Source organism: Falco punctatus (genome assembly GCF_963210335.1).
Source record: "Falco punctatus genome assembly, chromosome: Z".
Lineage (NCBI taxonomy): Eukaryota > Metazoa > Chordata > Aves > Falconiformes > Falconidae > Falco > Falco punctatus.
The window spans coordinates 14422019-14441882 of record NC_137586.1 but is presented as its reverse complement, the minus strand read 5'-3'; the positions used below and the strand labels follow the sequence as shown (position 1 = coordinate 14441882).

Here is a 19864-nt window from a genome sequence, read left to right as displayed (position 1 = left end):
TCCTATCCCAGCCTCAATAAAACGCATTACACTGAAAATTATTAGTGCTGATTACAGGTGACTGCTTTGAGCACAAATCTGGAAGTGACACGTAAGCACGGTAAAAAGTAAATGCCATAAAGGCATTTTCTTAAAACTCCACACATTTGCTTAACCTGAAAGAAAATTACATAAATTGAATTACGTAAGACTACCTTGTTTACATTACTAGATCTTAGAATTATTACACAAAATTCAGATATTCAATTAAACTAGAATTTCATAAGTTTGCGGGCATACTTAAGACACACAGAGACATACTATATATGCATTTATGCATAATGTGTGAAATATATAGGTAGTCATATCCGACTCCAAATCTAGTTCTCTATCTCATGAGAAATTTAGAACTTGATTCAAGGAAGGCAGCTGTTCCACGGATGTATCTGATTTCAGTCTGTGTAGTATCACTGCAGTCATACATTAAATAAAACACAGCTGGACAATGGTTCACCTATTTCACCACTCTCTCTGCTAACTGTTTAGCACTAACATCTGTTGAAAACAAACCTTAGGAAACAGGGAGATCATGAAAAAAACCCTTTACTTTTAAATATTTTGCACTGGAAGAAGTTTTACTTATTCATAAAGAAATCCTCACATATATTCAATCAGGTTTTAGTTATGAGCTTTATATCTAGAGTTGAAAGAAACTTGCTAACTGAAGGCTGTCTTACAAAAACTATACTTTTAATTTCATGTGGTTAGTTTAATTCTGTACCTGCTGCCAAAAAATGGTGTAGTAGTGCAGTTTATCTTCTCATTGATAAACATGGACACAAAAATAACTGATTTATAATCTGATAATGAATTTTCTAGAAATGCCATGCAAACTTTCTATAATTGAAGTTAACTAAACTTACAAGATATTCTTTAGAAACTGAGGGCAGTCTGTAGTGCAGTATGGCCAGCTATTTCAGCAGATCTAAAACTGCATCCTCACAGAAGTGCACCATTTAATGGACACAGTCATGAAACAATTGTTCTCTATGCAGAAATAGTTTGTTCTTCATCAGACTTCCTCTGAGTCAAATGCATGTAACCTAATGTTACACACAAAAGCTATGCTTCACTATAATTTATTTTTTTTTTAGCTTCTCTATTTCTAACAGATTCATGGGGAATACCTTTGTATTAAAATATCAGTATATTTCTTCATGTCATAAAACTGATCACATATCAAAACAAATCATTCAAATGAACTAAAAGAAATTAAAATACTACTCTCTCTGTTTCTCTCTGGCAAGTTTATTTCTTCTACATTAAACAATTAAGGAAAAGATTACGCACAAGCACTGCACAACATTAAACTACTGGTTTCCTAGGCCAGTATCCACTTCCTGATAGTGGTCAGTGACACAAGAATACATGAAAATCCCACAACTCTTCAACAGAAAGAATTGTTACCCATTTTTACATTAGACCTCTGGAAGGGTCAGAAAATTGGTAATATTTAAAATGAAAACAGAAAAAATAAAAAAGTAAAGCAAAGTTTACTATACAGTAGTAATGAGAAATATTTTATATTTCCCTTCTTAATTTATTTCAGAAGTTGAAAAAATCCCAATCATTTTTTTTTAGTTTTGAGATTTATATTGTCTGAAATGATGATTTCATTTACCCCCCCTATTTTTAATTTCCTTTTCAATTAAAAAAGACCTGAACCTAAAAAAACAATCCAGCTAGCTCTTGGGACACTATTTTCTAAAATTCACTTCACATTATTCTTTATGAATACCCCAAAATAGAAAGCTTTCTAGAAGTTATGAATTGGTGAGAAAAGTGAAGTCTGCAAGAGAAACATGCAAATATGAAGCTGGAAGGGGGCAAAGGGCCCATAAATTAAGACAAGAGACAGAGCAAGCCTATGCAGACAGAAAGTACCTCATCTTCACTCACTATGCTCCACAGATCAGAAGTCATTATTTCCTACCCTTTTTGTCCTTAAATAAATCCACTTGATGAAGCTGTAACAGCTTTCCTTTGTAAGTATTTAAAAATATGAGCATTTTAGACTTCTCTAATAAAACAAGCCTAATGACCAAGAGTTGTACAGAAATACACTTTTCACTGTTTTACAAAATTCACAGTATAAACTGGCTATTCCTCTCCTCACTAACTTCAAGAAATAGTGACATACCAGTGTGCACAGTAAGAAGCATCTGGATGTAAAGTTAGCTTCCCAATACACACACCAAGTACTAAAACAAATTCTGTCTGTAATTTACAAAACCTATCAGGCTCTAGACCAATGAAGTGTTCAGCTTGCTTGAGCAGTGAATAGACTACAGTATCTAAAAACTATTCTTCTGATAAGTCAGACCACTCTGGTGCTCACCTCTTATTAGAACTAAACTTAGTATCTGTACTTCTTAACTTTTTGACTCTGCATAAAAGGAAAACTTCCTCTAAAGTAACAATGCTAGCTCAAAAAGGCTCTTCTATTTCTCTTTCAGTATTTTTCACCATTTTATCTATTTCTGTAACACTGCAATATTAATAAAGCCAATCATGTTGCTACAATGCCTATGATTTTCTCCTCAAATTGTCATTTTAAAATGATTTCTGTAACCTTTACTGTTCTTTTTCTAAATAGTAAATCACAGAAAGATATATAATCCTTGTGGGATAAGCCTTTTTCGTTAACCATACATGAATGCAAAGTAAAATCCTTTATGCTCTTTTCACCAGGGTGTGACAGACTGCAAGATTTAGAATTGCCTTTCATCACTATATTAGATAGTGCAAACATCTAGATAGTTCTTAACTATAAACTGTTTATTACATAAGAGAGAAATGCACTTAGAAATACAACAGGGCACATTTTATCTTAGCATATGATTGTCAGATTCTTTAGTGCAGCTAGCTTCAGGGTATAGATAGCGATGTACTGGCTAAACGAGACATATACAAAGAGGAATAATATACGAATCTGTTAATATTTGCTGCTGGCAAGCTTGTGTGTGATTTCCAGTTTCTGGAGCAGAGGTCTGGCACATACACATACGGAATGAAAGGGTGGGATATTATGGATATGGAAAACTTACCTTAAGTTTGAAAGGGGAATATAGTATATTTGGATTTCCTTCATCTTGTATTTATATAAGAAATGTCCAGATGTAGCCAGACTGCCCTCTTCAAAGCACAAAGCATGTTACATACTTGGGGGAAACTGGAAGATTTCCCTGCTCTTTAGCTGTAATAGTGATACTCAGCAAATTTAAGAATAGTTGCTATAAATTGTTTCTATTAAATATTGACATTTCACCAGAATAATTTTAATGCTGTGAAGATATCAGTATAAACCCCAAATTCTATATAAGCAAAACCAAGACAAAATATCCAAATAGACAAGTGATATTCCACGGCCAAAATAATGAATAAAATCTAGCTGGTGTGAAAAAAGCATAATCCTGGAATGCCATGGTAGACCAGAGGCCAAAGACACACTATGATCTTTGCCTGGTAAGTACTGTATCTACAAAGGCATATGCACACTAGTAAAGCTTTCTTTAAGCAGACATAAATACACTTCAAGAATTTATTACTGAGAGCTGTCTTTTGCATGTCAGCATATGCAAAAAGCATCCTGTAACTGCAAAGGTCCAACAGTCTCAACTTCCCAAAGCATGGGTTTAAATCCCCTCAAAGGGCCTTCCAATTAATGGAGAAAATATTTACAGCAAGTCTCAGGTCTTACTACTAGTTCTCATCACTCTTGCTTGGCAGCATCAGCTGTAAAATCCATCAAAAACAGCAAAATAAAGTTTACAAAAAAAAAAAAATTCCAAATAAGATCTGAGCTTGGATTCCCATTCCAAAAGAAAAGAGTCACCACATTTAGACCCCCCCAAAAAAGTATCTTACATGACCTTTTTGCATTATCTAAATCTCTGTCCTTAGCTGTTCAGTATTTATGCAAAATGGCTCCAATTATTGTAAAACTTTTCATCTCTGAAAACCCTACCTGAAAACTTCATACTGTATGCCACAAAACTAAAGCTTACAAAAACCCTCTCAAAGTAAACAATCACTAAATATAGAAATGTATTACATTATATTTATATAGAAATGTATACATCTTACATCTATAAATCATGCAATTATTTGGAAAATACTTTTAACATGAGTATTTCTAATTAAAATGTACAGAGCTTAGATCTGCTTAATTTCAGTGCATATTGCGACATCCCACTTTTCCTCCCCTTATATTTTGAGGCCAGGGTGGCTTAAGGGCATGTGGAAAACAGGTTATTGGGATTACCACTTCATCACACCACTTCTGGGGATATACATGTGGGCAGTATATTAATATAGTGTTGGATGTCATTATTACTGTGCATTTTAAGTTCTGTAAAATCACTTTGAGCTTTAGCTAAGTAATTTAAAACTGATCTAAATAGATAAATTATTCTAGCAATTTACAATCCAACTAAGGTTTTAAGACAAGGAAAAAAGAAAACACTAGCAAAGCAATAAGTAGTTCAGAAACACTGTAGAAGATGCTAACCTTTGAGCAGGAAATCGCTGAAAAATGGAGTTAAGCATACCACTAGGTCTTTTATGAACCAAGAAAGTTAATTGCTAGCTTTTAAAAATCTTCCCTGAGCACTGAATCAACTTGTGTTTAATGAGAATTAAATTGAGAACCATAAATCATTGCATCTTCCCTTCTCATATTTACACTACGTAAAAAATACAGTTATTACAGATATATCTACCAAAGCTAATTCTTCGCTACTTACAATTCAGGCATTAGTTAGGTAAAAGCTTATAAAAATTACTCCAGGTTTATAAATAGACCCAATTTAAATACAAGATTTAGCTACAAAAAAACCCAAAAAACAAAACAAAACACACATTAAAAAAACCAACAACCACAGACAAGATTTTGAGGGTACAAGCTGTTTTCTTAAAGGTGTTGAAAAGACATCACCACTCCTTACAAGCTCTGCCTCCCCAACATCCTTATCAAAATATTTGGACTTCAGCTGCAATGATATAGCATAAAATATGTGAAAAGAAGTGTGGAAAAAAAAAATTATTCAGGTTGCCACATGCAGAAATGATGTTGATGCAGTCCTGGCCTGAATGCACCCAGGAAAAGCTGGAGAGAGAGAAAAAAAAAAACCCAACCACATAACAGGTAGCCTCGCCAGGTGGTTTGAAAGACTAGAATGGCTAAGAAGTTTAGCTTTTTCACCTTAATAAATCCCATTTGTAATCAATTGAAAACATCTTGATCTTTTCCTGTTTAGTGTGAAAAATGAGGGGAGCTTTTTTTGTTCATTAAAAGATTTCTGTCAATTTTAACTCACAATACATATTTAACCTACACATCAAGTGTACCAACAGTCTTTATAAAAATTACTTCAGTCTTTCCATATCTCTATGAATGAGATACTCCCATTTCTACACATGAAAACTGGGCAGGACAGAGGTTTACTGATGGCAAGACACACTTCATTCTTCATACTAAAAACTAGCTCCACAGATCAGCTTGTTTAGCAATATGTATTACTATTGGTCTTGCAAAAACTATGAATGGGCAATCACAGGCAAGACGAGGAATTTTAACCTTTTTGAACTGCAAGTAAATCCAGTGGGTTTACTGCCGCGTCCTGTGCATCAATAGTTTTCAAGGTCTTGTCTTATTTTGAGCACTAATGTTCTCCAACTCTCCATATTTGCCAGACACTTAAACACATCTAAGAACATTTAAATTGAGGGAGTTTTAATATGCTATGTAATGATCAACTATTTCACGCTAGTGTTTCCACTATTCACTGGAAGTTTGAAGGAAGTTATTTTTTATGTCCTTTGAAGCCAAGCTGACAGTGTTCCTAATATTTGAAACACGCTGACAGATTGTTCTGCAAATGTTCACTGTAAATGCACATGTATGTGAACCTTAAAGAAAAACCATGCACTGACAAAATAACATACGTGAGAAAATAACACAGATTTTTGACAAAAAAAATCCTCTGAGGCAGGTGATTATAATGGATCACAATTGTGCTGAGGAAGTCTGGAGGAAGGCAAGGCAAAGGCAGAATGCATTTGGCTAATTTCAGCATTAGCACATTAGAGTCTCAGCGTCACGAAGACAAAAGAAAGTCTTAATCCAAAAGTTACAGAAGTGTTTTTCCTTTCACTACATACAGCTGGGAGATCTGGAACTGCACCAAAAAAACAGTGGAGGCAGAAAACTGAATGAAACACTCATGGTGTGCATTACTAGTCAGAACTAAAGAAGGGAACTGATCACACACCAGAATCACTCCCTAGGCACAACAGAAACTGAAAAAAAAAGCAGGTACTGAGGTGGCTCTAAGTGGCTTGGAGAAAACAACTAACTCAACACTAACTTACAACAAACTACTACCTTGACTTCAGCAGCAGTGACAAAACATGGGATAGAAAATATCTTGTTTCCCTTTGAATAAAAAAAAATTCTCAAAGAATTATTAAGTCACACCATTGTGGACCAAGTCCTACACTAACAGGCAGCAAACAAGTGACACCACAGTGGCGATCAGGACATCACCACACAAGTTGATTTTCAACTTGTTTGTCCTTTGACAGACCCTGTAAGAATCACACTTATGCCAGGTGTAAAGTTAGCAAGTCATATGGAGCAGAGAATAATAAAACTATAATCAGCAGTAAGAAACTGTGGCTATAGTGACATGGGAGCTTCGTCAGGGAGCTTCTGCCACCTTGTAAAGTGGTACAGTCTTACTGAACCCCCAAAGAGTGGCTTCCTACCTGCATGGCAGCAGTGTGCCTGCCTCTGTCTGGCAAGTGCCCCTTTTGCTCTAGGAAAGGGCATTACCAGACCCTCTTTCCTATCGCGGTACCCACTTCTGCACTTGGTACTGCTGTGCTCATAACCCTTCTCCTGCAGGATAGCAGGGGCTTTACATTACCACTGAAGCAAAGAGAAACTTCCCCCTCTGTGAAGTGGGACGGGTTTGACAGGAGTTTTTACTGTCAAACATAAATGTGTCTAAAAGCCTTCACAGACACCCAGATAACAGGGACTACAGATAGTACGTAGTGTGAGCCACTGGCTTTGTGCCGTTACCATCACATGCAGGAACAGCAGTATAGGCATTCAACAGGGTTGAAATGTCATTTATATTATTGCTTAAATGCAAATACGAATTCACACAGTCAAAACAGGCCCTTATTGGATCAGCTCTGGCAGTCAACTAAGTTACAGTTAACTTCAAACACCTTCCTGAATCAGTCCTCCTTCCTGCTGCGTATGTGCCAAATCCATTGTCTAAAATAATGATGCCAGAATCATTCCTAACTGATCAAGCATAAGAAATTATAGCAACATTTTCTGCTTTCTAGCAGTAGTGATTTTTGTTACAGATGCAATACGGCCTTCTACAGTTAACCACAAATGCTCTCTTAATTTTGACTTGAAACAGAGGTGTACTGTAGTACAGCAAAACCTGTGTATATAGAACTATGCTTGTTTCAACGAAGTCAGATAATACTTGCTGGATGGGAATTAAAAAATTTCTTGTTCACAAATCGGAAGTTAATATATCTACTGTATATTTCTTTAGGCAGCTTTACCCTCACATCTTGATTTTCCACAGCTTTACCCATCTTCCTGTGTCACCTACAGATCATATCCCCAGAACTGCATTGCTGTGCCATGACTTAGCATTTTTTTGTTCACCTTGGCAAGCATCTCTGCATCCTGTCAGGCCAGTATATGCCTTCATGATTCCCATGCATGTGTCAACCCCACCCTCCCCTTTCTAAATCCTACTTTGAACACATGTTCCTTTTTTAATTTTTTGTTCTTATCCCTCCTCAACCTCCAAATGCAAGATGAAGGCTTTTTCTTTTTTAAATTATTTCATCAAGATACCTTTTGAAATGCATGGTTTTAACTATACACAGAGATTGCCTAAGGGTAGCAGCAGTTTTAAATAAAAATGCCACTAAAAACAATTTGCACTGCTCCTTTACACAAAAATCATGTGTGTTTCTTAATGACACCAACAAAAGCAAAGACAAAAATTCTTCAGGCTTTAAAATTGCAAATTCAAGGACACTACCAACTTCATTTCCACCAGGAAATCACTTTAGTCTTGTGTTGTTATACAGGGGTCATGAGTTGGAAACTGCGTAAGATGCACAGGACATATCTTTAAATTACTCATAATCGCCTTAAACTGCATTCAATCAGCATTGCAATATGTCATCTTACAGACATACAAAACTTCAAAAGGAAAAGCACATGAAAAAGCAGACTACCAAGAGTACTATTGTTGAAACTACACCAGAAAGCTTAATATTTCAATACTGTATATGTTAAAATAAACAACATACACAGGTGATGAAAGCCAGCCTCTGAAAAATTTATTATTCTGTTAGAAGAAGTTTACACTTCGGATGAATTCTCATGCTTCATGCCATTAGGAAGTTTTACTGAGTTTATAGTGGAAATAAAAACAGAAATAAAAATAGATGACAATCCCAAAATACAGGCTGTACTTTCAATATGATCAACAGGCTTTCTTCTCCTTTTATATCTATAGATTTCCTCTTGCCTCCAGCAATAAAATTTTATTCAATCTTCATGAAAAGTTCCCTAAATTGCCTGTTTTCCTTTTTAAAATCAAATGTTTTGATGAGGTTGAACAGACTAACGTAACTTGTATTAGTTCAGTATTATTTCCCCAAAGCTAGCCTATTGGAATTGTACAGCTTTCAAAGATTTATGATGTCAGCTTGACTCAACGGACCCTTCCGCCCTGCCCCACACCCCTCCCATTTCCTCTGTAATCTCACTTTAGTTTCCAAAAGAATTGACCCTAACCTCATCTTCTCCTATGCACGCCATAAGTACTTATCCCGTTGAAGCACTGAAGTGAAAAGGATTGGACATCAATTCTTTGTGTAAGATGGGCATAAAGAAAATACGTATGATTATTAGGATGATTAATTTTAAAAGCAGTAAAGCTTTGCCTGGTGAATTTGCACTCAACATTGCAAACTCTTGGCATTGGACTCTTTCGTAAAATATACTACACTAAGCAATAGGGAGCCCTGATTGCTGTAAACTTCAAATTATAAAGTAGTAGCAAGAATTGCACATATTCTTTGTCAGGATCATAACTAGTTGAAATTCACTTTTAGGTTCAACATGAACAGAAGAAATTAAGAGCATATTCCATAATTTCAAAAAATTTGAAATAGTTCCCATTCTGACTCTTTCTGACCACACTGCATTTAGGTAATTTTTTCAAATCTGCCTCAGTATTAGTTTTCACATTGGACAATGTAACATCATTTGGCATTTAATGTGTAGCATTACACTTATCCTCACCCACTTGGATGCTCTCCTCTGCTTATTATCTGGATGAATAACTGATTTCAGTATGAAGTTTCATGACTTACTGCTTAATGTATTCAATATGTCAAATGAAATATGGAAGCATACATTTTTTTAATTACATAAGAAACAACCAGCAATTACAATTTTTTTCACAAGCATCACATCCTAAATGAACAATATTCTAAATACAGGTATGTGGCCAACTTTTTTTAAAAAAAAAAACAAACAACAACATCTAAGAATTTCCTCAGTGTTTTGAACTGAATTAGCAGCACGCTGAATGATCAGTTGTAGAGAGGCAGAAAAAATATTAAATTTTGCCTATGAGTTATTTAGTTTGCGGGGAGGGGGTGTGGGGGGGTGTGTAAAATGTAAGTATAGAAGTAACGAACTGATTTTATCAGCTTCAGCATTCAGCGCTTGATCTATTAGAAGCATATATTGTTATCAGATACTTGACTTACACTCATATTCCTATCCCAGATCTGGATGGAGCCATCTTGACAGCCAGCTGCAATAAGTTTACCATCTCTGCTGTATGTGCAAGTTGTAGGGATCACCCGTTTACCTTGAACTGATCGTGGTTTAAATACGTTCTTGTGCTTTTTTTCATTGTTAACATCCCATGTCCTCACAGTTCTGGAAAAAAGTTTAAATAAAGAGTTGTTTTAGATAAAGTTAATACATGTAAAACAATTTTTCTTATGACACATTCAAACACCTTTTTCAGCACAAATGGCACATAATATTGTTCAAATGAAGTTGTAACGGCAAAATAGCCTTTAAGGTATCAAATGGCAGTCATGAAACTAACATGGTAACTTTCCAAGTAAGACTCATCATATTCACTAGTAGATGTGTGAAGGTTAAAAAAAATAAATTAAAAAAATAATAAAATCTGTTCTTCCCAAGCTCTTGTGTAAATATCTAAAATTATTTACAACTAGACAAACAACCGAAGGTTAATATGCAGGTACTCCATAGTCTCCACTGTCACTGGAAATCAGGAAGATGAAAGTATTCCATCCTTTACAAGAATGAATACTTCAGGAAACAGGCATGAACATTTATAAAAATTCATTAACACAGCAGACTGTCTTAATTGTTCTGACATCACAACAGACAAACCTGCTCTTAACTGGCAGTATTGCAGACTAGCTAATTATTCTTTGAAGTGCCTTTTTAAAATAAAGTCTGAAGAATTAATTGCATTATTGTACCTCTCTTTCAGTAATACTGAAGGTCTTAGGAGTTCTGTTGTAAAAGTGTTCCTTCACAAAAGCTCACTTATGTAATACTGTTTTTTCAAGTTGACTTTTTCCCACATTATTAGCAAAATAAATTCCTCCTTTTTTCTTTTTAATGGAAAAAAAATATCTGCCTGGATCTTCAATGTTTCTTAGAGACACAAAAACATCCAAATGAGAGAGAACTAAAACACTGAGATACAGGTGGACTCTTTAAACTGTCTTAGATACAAATGTTTTCTGTCCATTTAATATGTTGAGTACTTTCCAGATAAAATTCAAAACTCTTTTGGCATCTAATGCAGAAAAGAGTTTCAGGATTTGGCAAAGGAAGGATGATCATTAATTTGGAAAGAAAAAAAACGCTAAGTTCTCAAGACAACCTCATTTGTTTAGACTATACAAACATTGCCTATGATCCAACAGCATGTAATTCACTAGCCTCTAGCAAAGCAAATACCTCTTTTACAACGGCTGCCATTTTTCCAGAACAAGACAAGACACCAGAGCACAACATTAGGAACTTCCATCAGAGCTACAAGACCAGACAGGCTACAGAGCTGACACACATATATAATTCTAAGATAAAACACACAAGAAAATGAGCTGGAAATAGCTCATAGGAGTTATATTTAATCAGACATTTAATGATAGTAATGCAAAATCAGTAACTGAATGAATCACCAGCTGGCCAAAATAAAGTAAAAAAAAAATCAGTCTCATTTTTAAAAATCTTCAAATCTCTGATCTGTAAGGCATCACATCACTTCACTGCTCTATTTCAAGCTCTAGCATAAAACATTCAGGTGTTCTGATGGCTGGTTTGGGTTTTGGTTCTTTTCTCATTTTAAATGAAACATTAGATTATGATGCATTTTCTACGGTCACGTAAATAAAACCATGCTGCTTTATGGAACAGGTTGCCCAGTTGAGGTTATGGAGTTGCCCTTCTCAGTTACTCAAAACCTGTCTGGAAATGGCCATGTGCTAGGTGCCTAGGCGATCCTTCTTTGAACAGGATGGTTGGATTAGAGGATCTTCAGAGGTTACTTCCATCCTTAACCATTGTGTGACTCAGAGATTCCCCTTTTCTTGTCCATACGTTGTCTATAACCATCTCAGTCTCCTACCTTTCAACAGACATATTGACACTTGCTCCCATTCTGATATTTAGTCAAATTTTGAGGGTTTTTTTCAGTCCTTTCCCCCCATAATATTAAATCCTTCCAGATTCTTATTTGAATCAACTGTGCCTCCAGCTTCTCTTCCTCCTTTTGCGACAGCCATCTCCTGCTTCCTCTCCTACAGCGCAAGTTTCCCGTGACTGCCTTGGCATACACACTTCTCAGACGGTGTACTTAGTAACATGGCTAAGTGCATGGAAGTTTAAAGCCTGTGTCCCCCCTATTTGCCTTTTTATCTAAGATGCCTCAAGCACCTCAGCTGCAATTCCAAAAACAATCTCTGAGAATCCTTCATCACCCTAATTCTTCATTTCTGCTGGCACATAAAAAAGTTTTTTGAAGTCTTCAGTCACCTCTTCTTAGGGCTCAATGTCCTGTCAAAACCTCTATTACTTCACAACACTATAGAGCATGTTCAAACCTTCTTATTCATTTTACCTTTCAACTGCAGAGAAGGAAGTAACATTTTTTTAAATAAAAAGCCCTAAATCAACTATAGTTTCAGCGGGCCAGGTGAAAAATCCACGTTTCTTGAGCTGCTGCTTCTGCTGCAGTTGGCCACACTCCCTCACATGAATTACAAGCCCTGATAAAAATGCCCACATAGCCTATACTGTGTGCTTAACATCCCCTCAATGTTTTCTTAATGTCCTAAACTAAATGTATGTTTACTGTTGTCTTGCTCTATTGGATCTAACTGAAAAACTTTTCTACTAAATATTTTATAAGAAATCGTCTATATATTACTTACCATCTGATTAATCATCCCCAGACAGCCCTTAAGTCTTAAGCTATGACTGAGGTCTTGAATCTCTTCTTTCACCTCAGATCTTTTAAATGTTTCTATTCTTTATGGGGACATTTCAATTTTTCATTAAAAAATGGACACCATATTGCAAACACATCTCATAATACCATGGACAAAATTTCAGTTTACCACATGAATCAGTCGGCCCATGGTTTCTGACTGAATCACCACCAAGCAAAACACTAGGAGTCATCTAGAAACTATGTGTGTTCTGTACCTTCCTTCAGACCAGTGATGGACTAGAAACACAGGAATCACTGAAGGACCTCAGACAGATACTTTCACTACCCTGTCCTAAGGGCCTTCATCACACCGAGTATGACACAGACTAATTTGTTCTGACACTCCCCTTCTGCACTCCATGCTCCATCAATAACCACACAAACATCTTGTCTTTTCTTCCAGCAGGCACTTCGATGCTTCCCACACACAGACCCCCCCTCCACCCATTGTCTTTGCTGTTTACACTCAAAACTTAATTGAGGCCTTTTTCCAGGCACTTTCCCTCACAACACCTAAAACTTTTATATATATATATATATATATATATATATATATATAAGTATTTTTTTTTAACTCCTCACATTCTAGTCAGAAGGAAAGGGGTAAACAAGCACAAACCCCAAACATTCTACCAACAGGGAATATATCTTTAAACTGGCAATATGGCAAACAAATGCTAACTAAGGCTGCTTTTGTATTTTCTCTCCGCTTCTGCTACTGACACTCAATGTACAATATCACAATGAACTCTGAGAGCATAATTTGGAATTATGCTTCCGGTTTTCTACAGAGAATTTTGTACCATTTAATGATTCTTCCTCCTCCTCAGACATTACAAAAAATTATTGAAACTGCATTACACAAGTCCCATTTTCAATTCCTAACCTACTCTGGGTCCAATCTAGTGTTGTTCGTGTTGAAACAAATAAAAAAATTAACCCCTGGATCAATCAGATCAATTCCAGGAGATTCATTTTTGTCAAAAAAGCCTCTGACTAAGAGTATCTCCGTAGGCCTAACTAATTGTGGGGTGAATGAATAACACTGTTTTACACATTATGCTGCAGCATTTAGCAGAAATATAATACTAGTAATTATCTGTTGATAGGTATAACCAAGATATTTTTGAACTCCACTGAAAACAAAAGGAAAACATTTCCTGAATGCAGCACTTCTCCACTTGAAAAGAAACTATGCTTAATTAAAGTTTGTTTAGTAAGAACAACACATAGGGGTTTTTTTTAAACTGTCCCTACAACATACAATGTCATTCTTTCATCACATCAGATTTTAATGTACTGAATGATACACAGAGCCACATAAATATTTTTAACTTCTCTTTCATAAATTTATTTTCAAAGAAAACTTCCACAAAAAAGGCTCCACATACAAAGGTTTAAATTTAAACTTCTTAAATGGTGAATTGCACATCTGCAAAACAGATTTTGTAAAGTACTTATATTTGCCAAGAGCAATTCAAAGCAACTTAGAAAAGGATGGGAATGTTCTTTTGGAAAGGTAATGTGGATATTTTCCTGACCACTGAAGTTAAATGACGCATAACAAACAACTAATTTAATTACTGCGATTGGGGGTTGGGGGGCGTTTTTGGGTTTTTTCCTCCACAAACGTTTTTTCTTTTTTTCTCCCCTTTTTTCCAATGTCCTTATGATGTTATTGCTAAGTCAAAATTTTAAATAAAATTTACTATTGATAATGCTGCTGTATTACACAAATTATTAGAGGTATTTATGTAGCTGCTTTTCCCAGTCTGCAAGCATAGAAAATTTCTCAAAGTCTTGATTCAGCAAGCCACTGTCCATTCTGATACTATTCTAATACAACCTGCTGAAATTCAAGGAGTGAAAAAATCCAAACATTAAAAACCTGACCTGTCAGATTCCACTAAGCTCCTCTGCCTGTCCCATCTCCTGTTTCTACTTGGCTGTAAAACTCTCTTGCACAATACTGAATGTTACTGGCATTCAATATAGAATAAATACATTAAGTCTACTCTTAATAATTGAGTCTATTCTTATCACACTTAAAACACAAAAAAGCAACAGCATAAATTAATGCCAAAAGTACAGACCAGGCTTAATATTGTACATCTGGTAATTCTACTATAAAGCTTATCTTTGTAATACATTATATAATGCCTACCTTTCTAATATAAAGTTGCCCAAAAAGGCTACCTTGGAAAGCTGTAACATACTTTAAAATTGTAAAAATACTGCTGCAATGGAATTTATTGTCAGAGCACAGAATTCCAAGTCATCTTATCAGCAATAGAAAACACATTTTTAAAAGCGTTAAATTAAGCCTCTTTATAAAAAAATCAACCAAACTTAAAGTAAGATTTTTTTCATCCTTTTTTATGAGATTAAACAACCATACCTACACAGGAATGAAATTAAGATGCTTGTATAATATGGACAAAAATTATCTAAAGCAGAATATGTAAAGAGGATTCATAAGAAACAGCCGAAAAGTTCTCTTAAGATGCACTCCGTGCATATGGGGGTACAAGACTATGTCAGCAACAAAACTTTCATTACTATATTCTCTTTGCCCCCTTCCAGCAGAAGTTATAGGCTTCTTCTGTTGAGCACATGGGTCCAAATGAAGGTTGAATCACCTGCCAGATACTGAAAAAATTTGTACACACAAACAGATGGAGAAATGCAGAGCAACTTTCCATATTTGTTTGGCAGAAAAACTTCTAAATAAGCTACCTACTCCCAGCATCTGAACAGCGTTAAAATAATTTAAACCAGAATACATAAAAAGACACATCCAACATAAGTAAAATTATAACTATGGAAGGAATGCCAAAAAAATAGATACAAGTTAGTAATTCACAATTCTTCAGCTTCTTTGTTACTTAAATAATCCCTAAATGTAAAAAACTAACAGAAACTTTAACAGATAAAACATTTTACCAGAGTAAGAAACAAAAACATCAAAATTCATTTTTATGTGGTATGAAGCAAATGGGTTGAAGCAACTCTGCAACAGTATTTTTCCATATTTCCAAATGAAATTGATAGCCATTTTTCAATAGAAGAAATTACCACCATTTGGGTAATTACAGCTGAATTATAATTACTGGGGGGAAGGGAGCAAGGAATAGATTCGGGCACGGAACTACACCTGTTATCCAGTCCAAATGTATTAAAAGAGCAACCAACTCAAAACTGAAATGACACATAAGCATGTCTGACAGAGCATGGACACTTTCTGAATTACTAAGTAAAAATCCTGCTGCTGGCCAATATCCACAACATGGAGAAAAACTAAATTAGAAAAGGAGACAGAAAAGAACTAAGAAGGAGTATTAACTGGGTTAAGGAACCAGAACTCTTAATGGAGGTCAGGGAAAAGATACAGATGGAAAGAGATTGACTGAGTAAGAAGAATAAAAGCAAGGAACAAAATATAACAGCGATAATGTCATGCCAGATTTGGCATGACTGCTTTCAAGTAAGCTTTGTAGCATGTTCATGACAGAAACACAGCAGCAGCAGCAAATGCCAGCAAGTTATGACATACAATCACTTCTGGCTGAGGAACTGGCCAAACAGATGCATTCAGACATAAAAAGTCACCCACCAATACATCTATATAACGCCTTTCAGGTTAAAATGACAGTTGTAAAGACTTGTCTTTACATTACATTAGCATACTTGACAACAAAACTTCTTATTCATGGCATAAGAAGTCTATTTGTACTGAAATGCAAAGCTTACAAGGCTTTCCAGATTGAGTAATTTTTGTTTACCCAGACTAAACTACTGATCAGGCTAACCATACACAAAGGCACTCTTCAAAAGGATTAAGAACTTGAAAGTAGCAACAAACTTTCTAGAAATAAGCTGCTAATCAACATACTACAAACCTTACCAATTCAGTACTGACACATACCATCCAAGCAGAACCCAGATTTAGAAATACTTGCTTAAGACATCCAGCCATCCAGACCCTTCCTTCCTCAACGTTATCAATAGTAAAAAATAATCTCTTCAATATGTACAATTAGTTAGGCCCTTGACCGTGCAGTGATGAACAAGGGGATCATCTATGCATCTTTTCCTTGCTTCAGTTTCTGCATTACAGCAAGAGTACTCATGGAGAATATAAGCAGAGATGGAAACACAACTAATATAAAAAGCAAGCTAATGTGAAAAGGCTATGTTTCTTCAATAATTTTTTTAAATAAGCAGATCTCGTACATGATCTTGCACATGACTTAGACAATCTATTTCAGCTATTCCGTTCTAAGGGCCTGTACAAAGTGATGGGAAAAAAATATCCTGTGGAATTTTGCACAAAGTTTTTTTCAGTGCATTGTTAATTCTTTCAAAATCTGAAAAATTCCCCCAAAGTACTTCCAAATCAGCTGATCAAAATGACAAACTTGAAAATCCCATCATTCTCAAAGTCAAAGATTATAGCAGACATATTTTGCACATCACACTGGCAGAGGATAAATGACAAAATAGAACACAGGAAAAAAAATAATCCTAGATTGTAAAAGTTGACATTTATCAACTATCAACAACAGCTGTTAACTCAAAGCACAAGAAAGAGCATCCAGACACACAAATGGGAAGATTTCAAAATGGATCTTAAAAGAAATTCCAAGATTCTGCTCTAGATTTTTTTTCCTCTTGTGAATTCCCACCGAACTATACTGCCCAATGCAAGATTCAGATAAATACCTTACTATCTCCAGTCTTTAACTTCAAAGATTCTGAATGCTTTAATTCAAACCAGCGTTTCACCTGAGACCTAAAAGTTTTACAGGACATTTTTGTCTTTTTAGTAAGATTTTTATGTATGCCTTCTTCAGATTTTCAAAAAGACCCTCGAACTTAAAACTACACTTGATCTTATCATATCTAAAGAATACATTTGGGTTTTTATATATAATTTTTTTTGCTAAATGTATAGGTTTTGAAATAATTATCTGTAAATCAAGTGTTCTTACATAATTGAAACCAGCTAAAAAACACACTACATATAATAGATCATGTTTACTAATGAATGAGGATACCAGCAATCTACTTGGAATGTAATCATTATTGTGGAAGACAGTATAACATATGAAAATATAAGTCATATACAGAAAGGTAGAACAACAAGAGTAAAGTAAATGACAGAAAATTTTGCTACAAAACCCCAAACCAACAACATTGGTATATGTCTTTTCCATTAACAGTTATTGGAAAGTTCCAGTGTAGTTACTAATGCTCAGAATTTTCCTCACATCAAAACTAAATCGTCTGAACATAAGTAAAGCAGACGGCTTTGTGGGAGGAATCTTACAACCTCAGAAGAAGAGATATGAAAGGTAGTATTATTGGAATGAACATACAAGAAGGAATGTGGAAGTGAAAAACATATTAATTACGGAAGACCGAAAAAGCTAACTGCTGGACAGAAAGCAGTAATGAAGGGTATGCAGGCACACAATTATTATGCTAGTAAAAGTGCATACTTCTAAGGAAGGAGGAGTAAGATTCCACATACATGTTACATTCAGTGCTGCTCAGAACACAGAAAAACAGAATAAATCTAAAAAAAGTGAGTCCATACAACCAGAAAGAGTAAGAGAGGTGGAGGGAAGGGGGCGGGGGGGGGGGGGGCGGGGGGGGGGGCAAACAAAACCCTCCCACCAAACCAAACAGCTTCAAGAACTGATGCACAAGAATAAATTACATGCAAAGAAAATAATGTTAAGTAAAGCTTCAGATATTATTGAGAGGACAATGCACTGCACTGAGCACTATCATAAATACATTAAAATTCTACAGAAAATAAATGGGAAGGCAAATCACAGAGGCATTAAAAAATCCCCACAAAATAACAACAAAACCCCACAAACATAGCCCAGAACACTGTTTAGATGCCCAAAAGAGTGATACAGAAAAAGGCCTCTTCAGACTAACGGAATAGTCCTCAAATTAAATGCATATACTGTACTGAAAAGGGCAGTTTCAGGCCTCATAGGTTAATAAAAAATAATTCAGGTGTTTTAAACGTGTGGTTGCAATGGTTTCTTCCCTGAAGAACTTCTGACGTTTAAGTCAAAGTAGTTACAATGGATTCAGTCTATCTGACAAAACCTCTTCCACAGGCCAATGTAGGCCTACGGAAAAAAACCCAAACCTTTCTTCCATAGGCAAAAAACATGCGCATCGTGCCCAAATCCCGACAGGCCTTTCTCCCTCAGTATTTCCTTAAATATTAAAGTATATCCTTCTATATTTCTCTCAACTACTGAATATATTTGACTGCATTAGTAATGAGCATTTGGGCAATGAAACTGCTTTAAGAGAAAATAAAGCACAGTAGTTTTGAATTGCTTTTTCAGTGGCACTGACAGCTAATTTGCTTTGTTTCTTGTAGATGAAGTCTTCATATACAAATCTGACTGAAGAAAGAGGTTGTTTTTCTTTGCATCAGTCATTATGTTGGCAGTCATGGATGTCTGCAAAGCAAATTATTTCTCCAGTTCAAATCAGCAAAGTATCTAAAGCAAGTCTTTTGAAAACCATTTATAGAGTACGTTCGAGAACTGTCCACCTTTAATGGAGCATATTGAGTTCTGTGAAAAGTCAATATGCTTTTGAATTAGTAATAGTTTGAAGTCTATGTCAATGTGTGCTATTTAAAAAAAAACAAGCCGTGGTATTTTCCTGAGACTATGTAGCACTTTGCACACAAGAAGTCCTTCATATACTATTCCAGCACATCTAACTTTAATATTATTATTTCTATACAGAACATTAAGTCAATTACAAATATTTATGTGATTTACTTCTGAAAGCTGTGACAATAAAAGGAGGTGCAATTTTGTGTCATTTTCCAAACAGTGTGGGAAGGCAACCAACTGAGATCCCATCTCCAACTTAGTAAAGATAAGAGTGGGATGTAATCAACCTCCCTGTGGGGTACATCTGATTAAGATCAAAGGGGAAGACTTCTGGTAAAGGACATCTCAACAGTTCAAGTTACTGTCACCTGCATGAACTGAAATAACTCAAAAGCAGCCTTGCATGATACTGCAAAAGCAGGAAGAGTAAATCACTAAGAAAACAGGATCCTTTCTAAAAAGCTTATTAGTCATGGGTATAAAATAGTTAAGGCTCATTTGGATCTCAGATTCTTCTACGCTCCAATAAATAACTTAGATTAGAACTAACACTCAGCA

At 35.4% G+C, this 19864-nt stretch overlaps 1 protein-coding gene across 1 annotated transcript in view; it reads right to left on the bottom strand.

Moving 5' to 3' along the window:
- Positions 1–19864, bottom strand: part of WDR70 (WD repeat domain 70) — a 136957-nt gene that overhangs the window by 48480 nt on the left and 68613 nt on the right. Inside the window, exon 10 of the mRNA XM_080372145.1 lies at positions 9871–10045. Within this exon, the coding sequence (XP_080228271.1) occupies positions 9871–10045 (175 nt within the window). The remainder of the gene's footprint in view (positions 1–9870; positions 10046–19864) is intronic.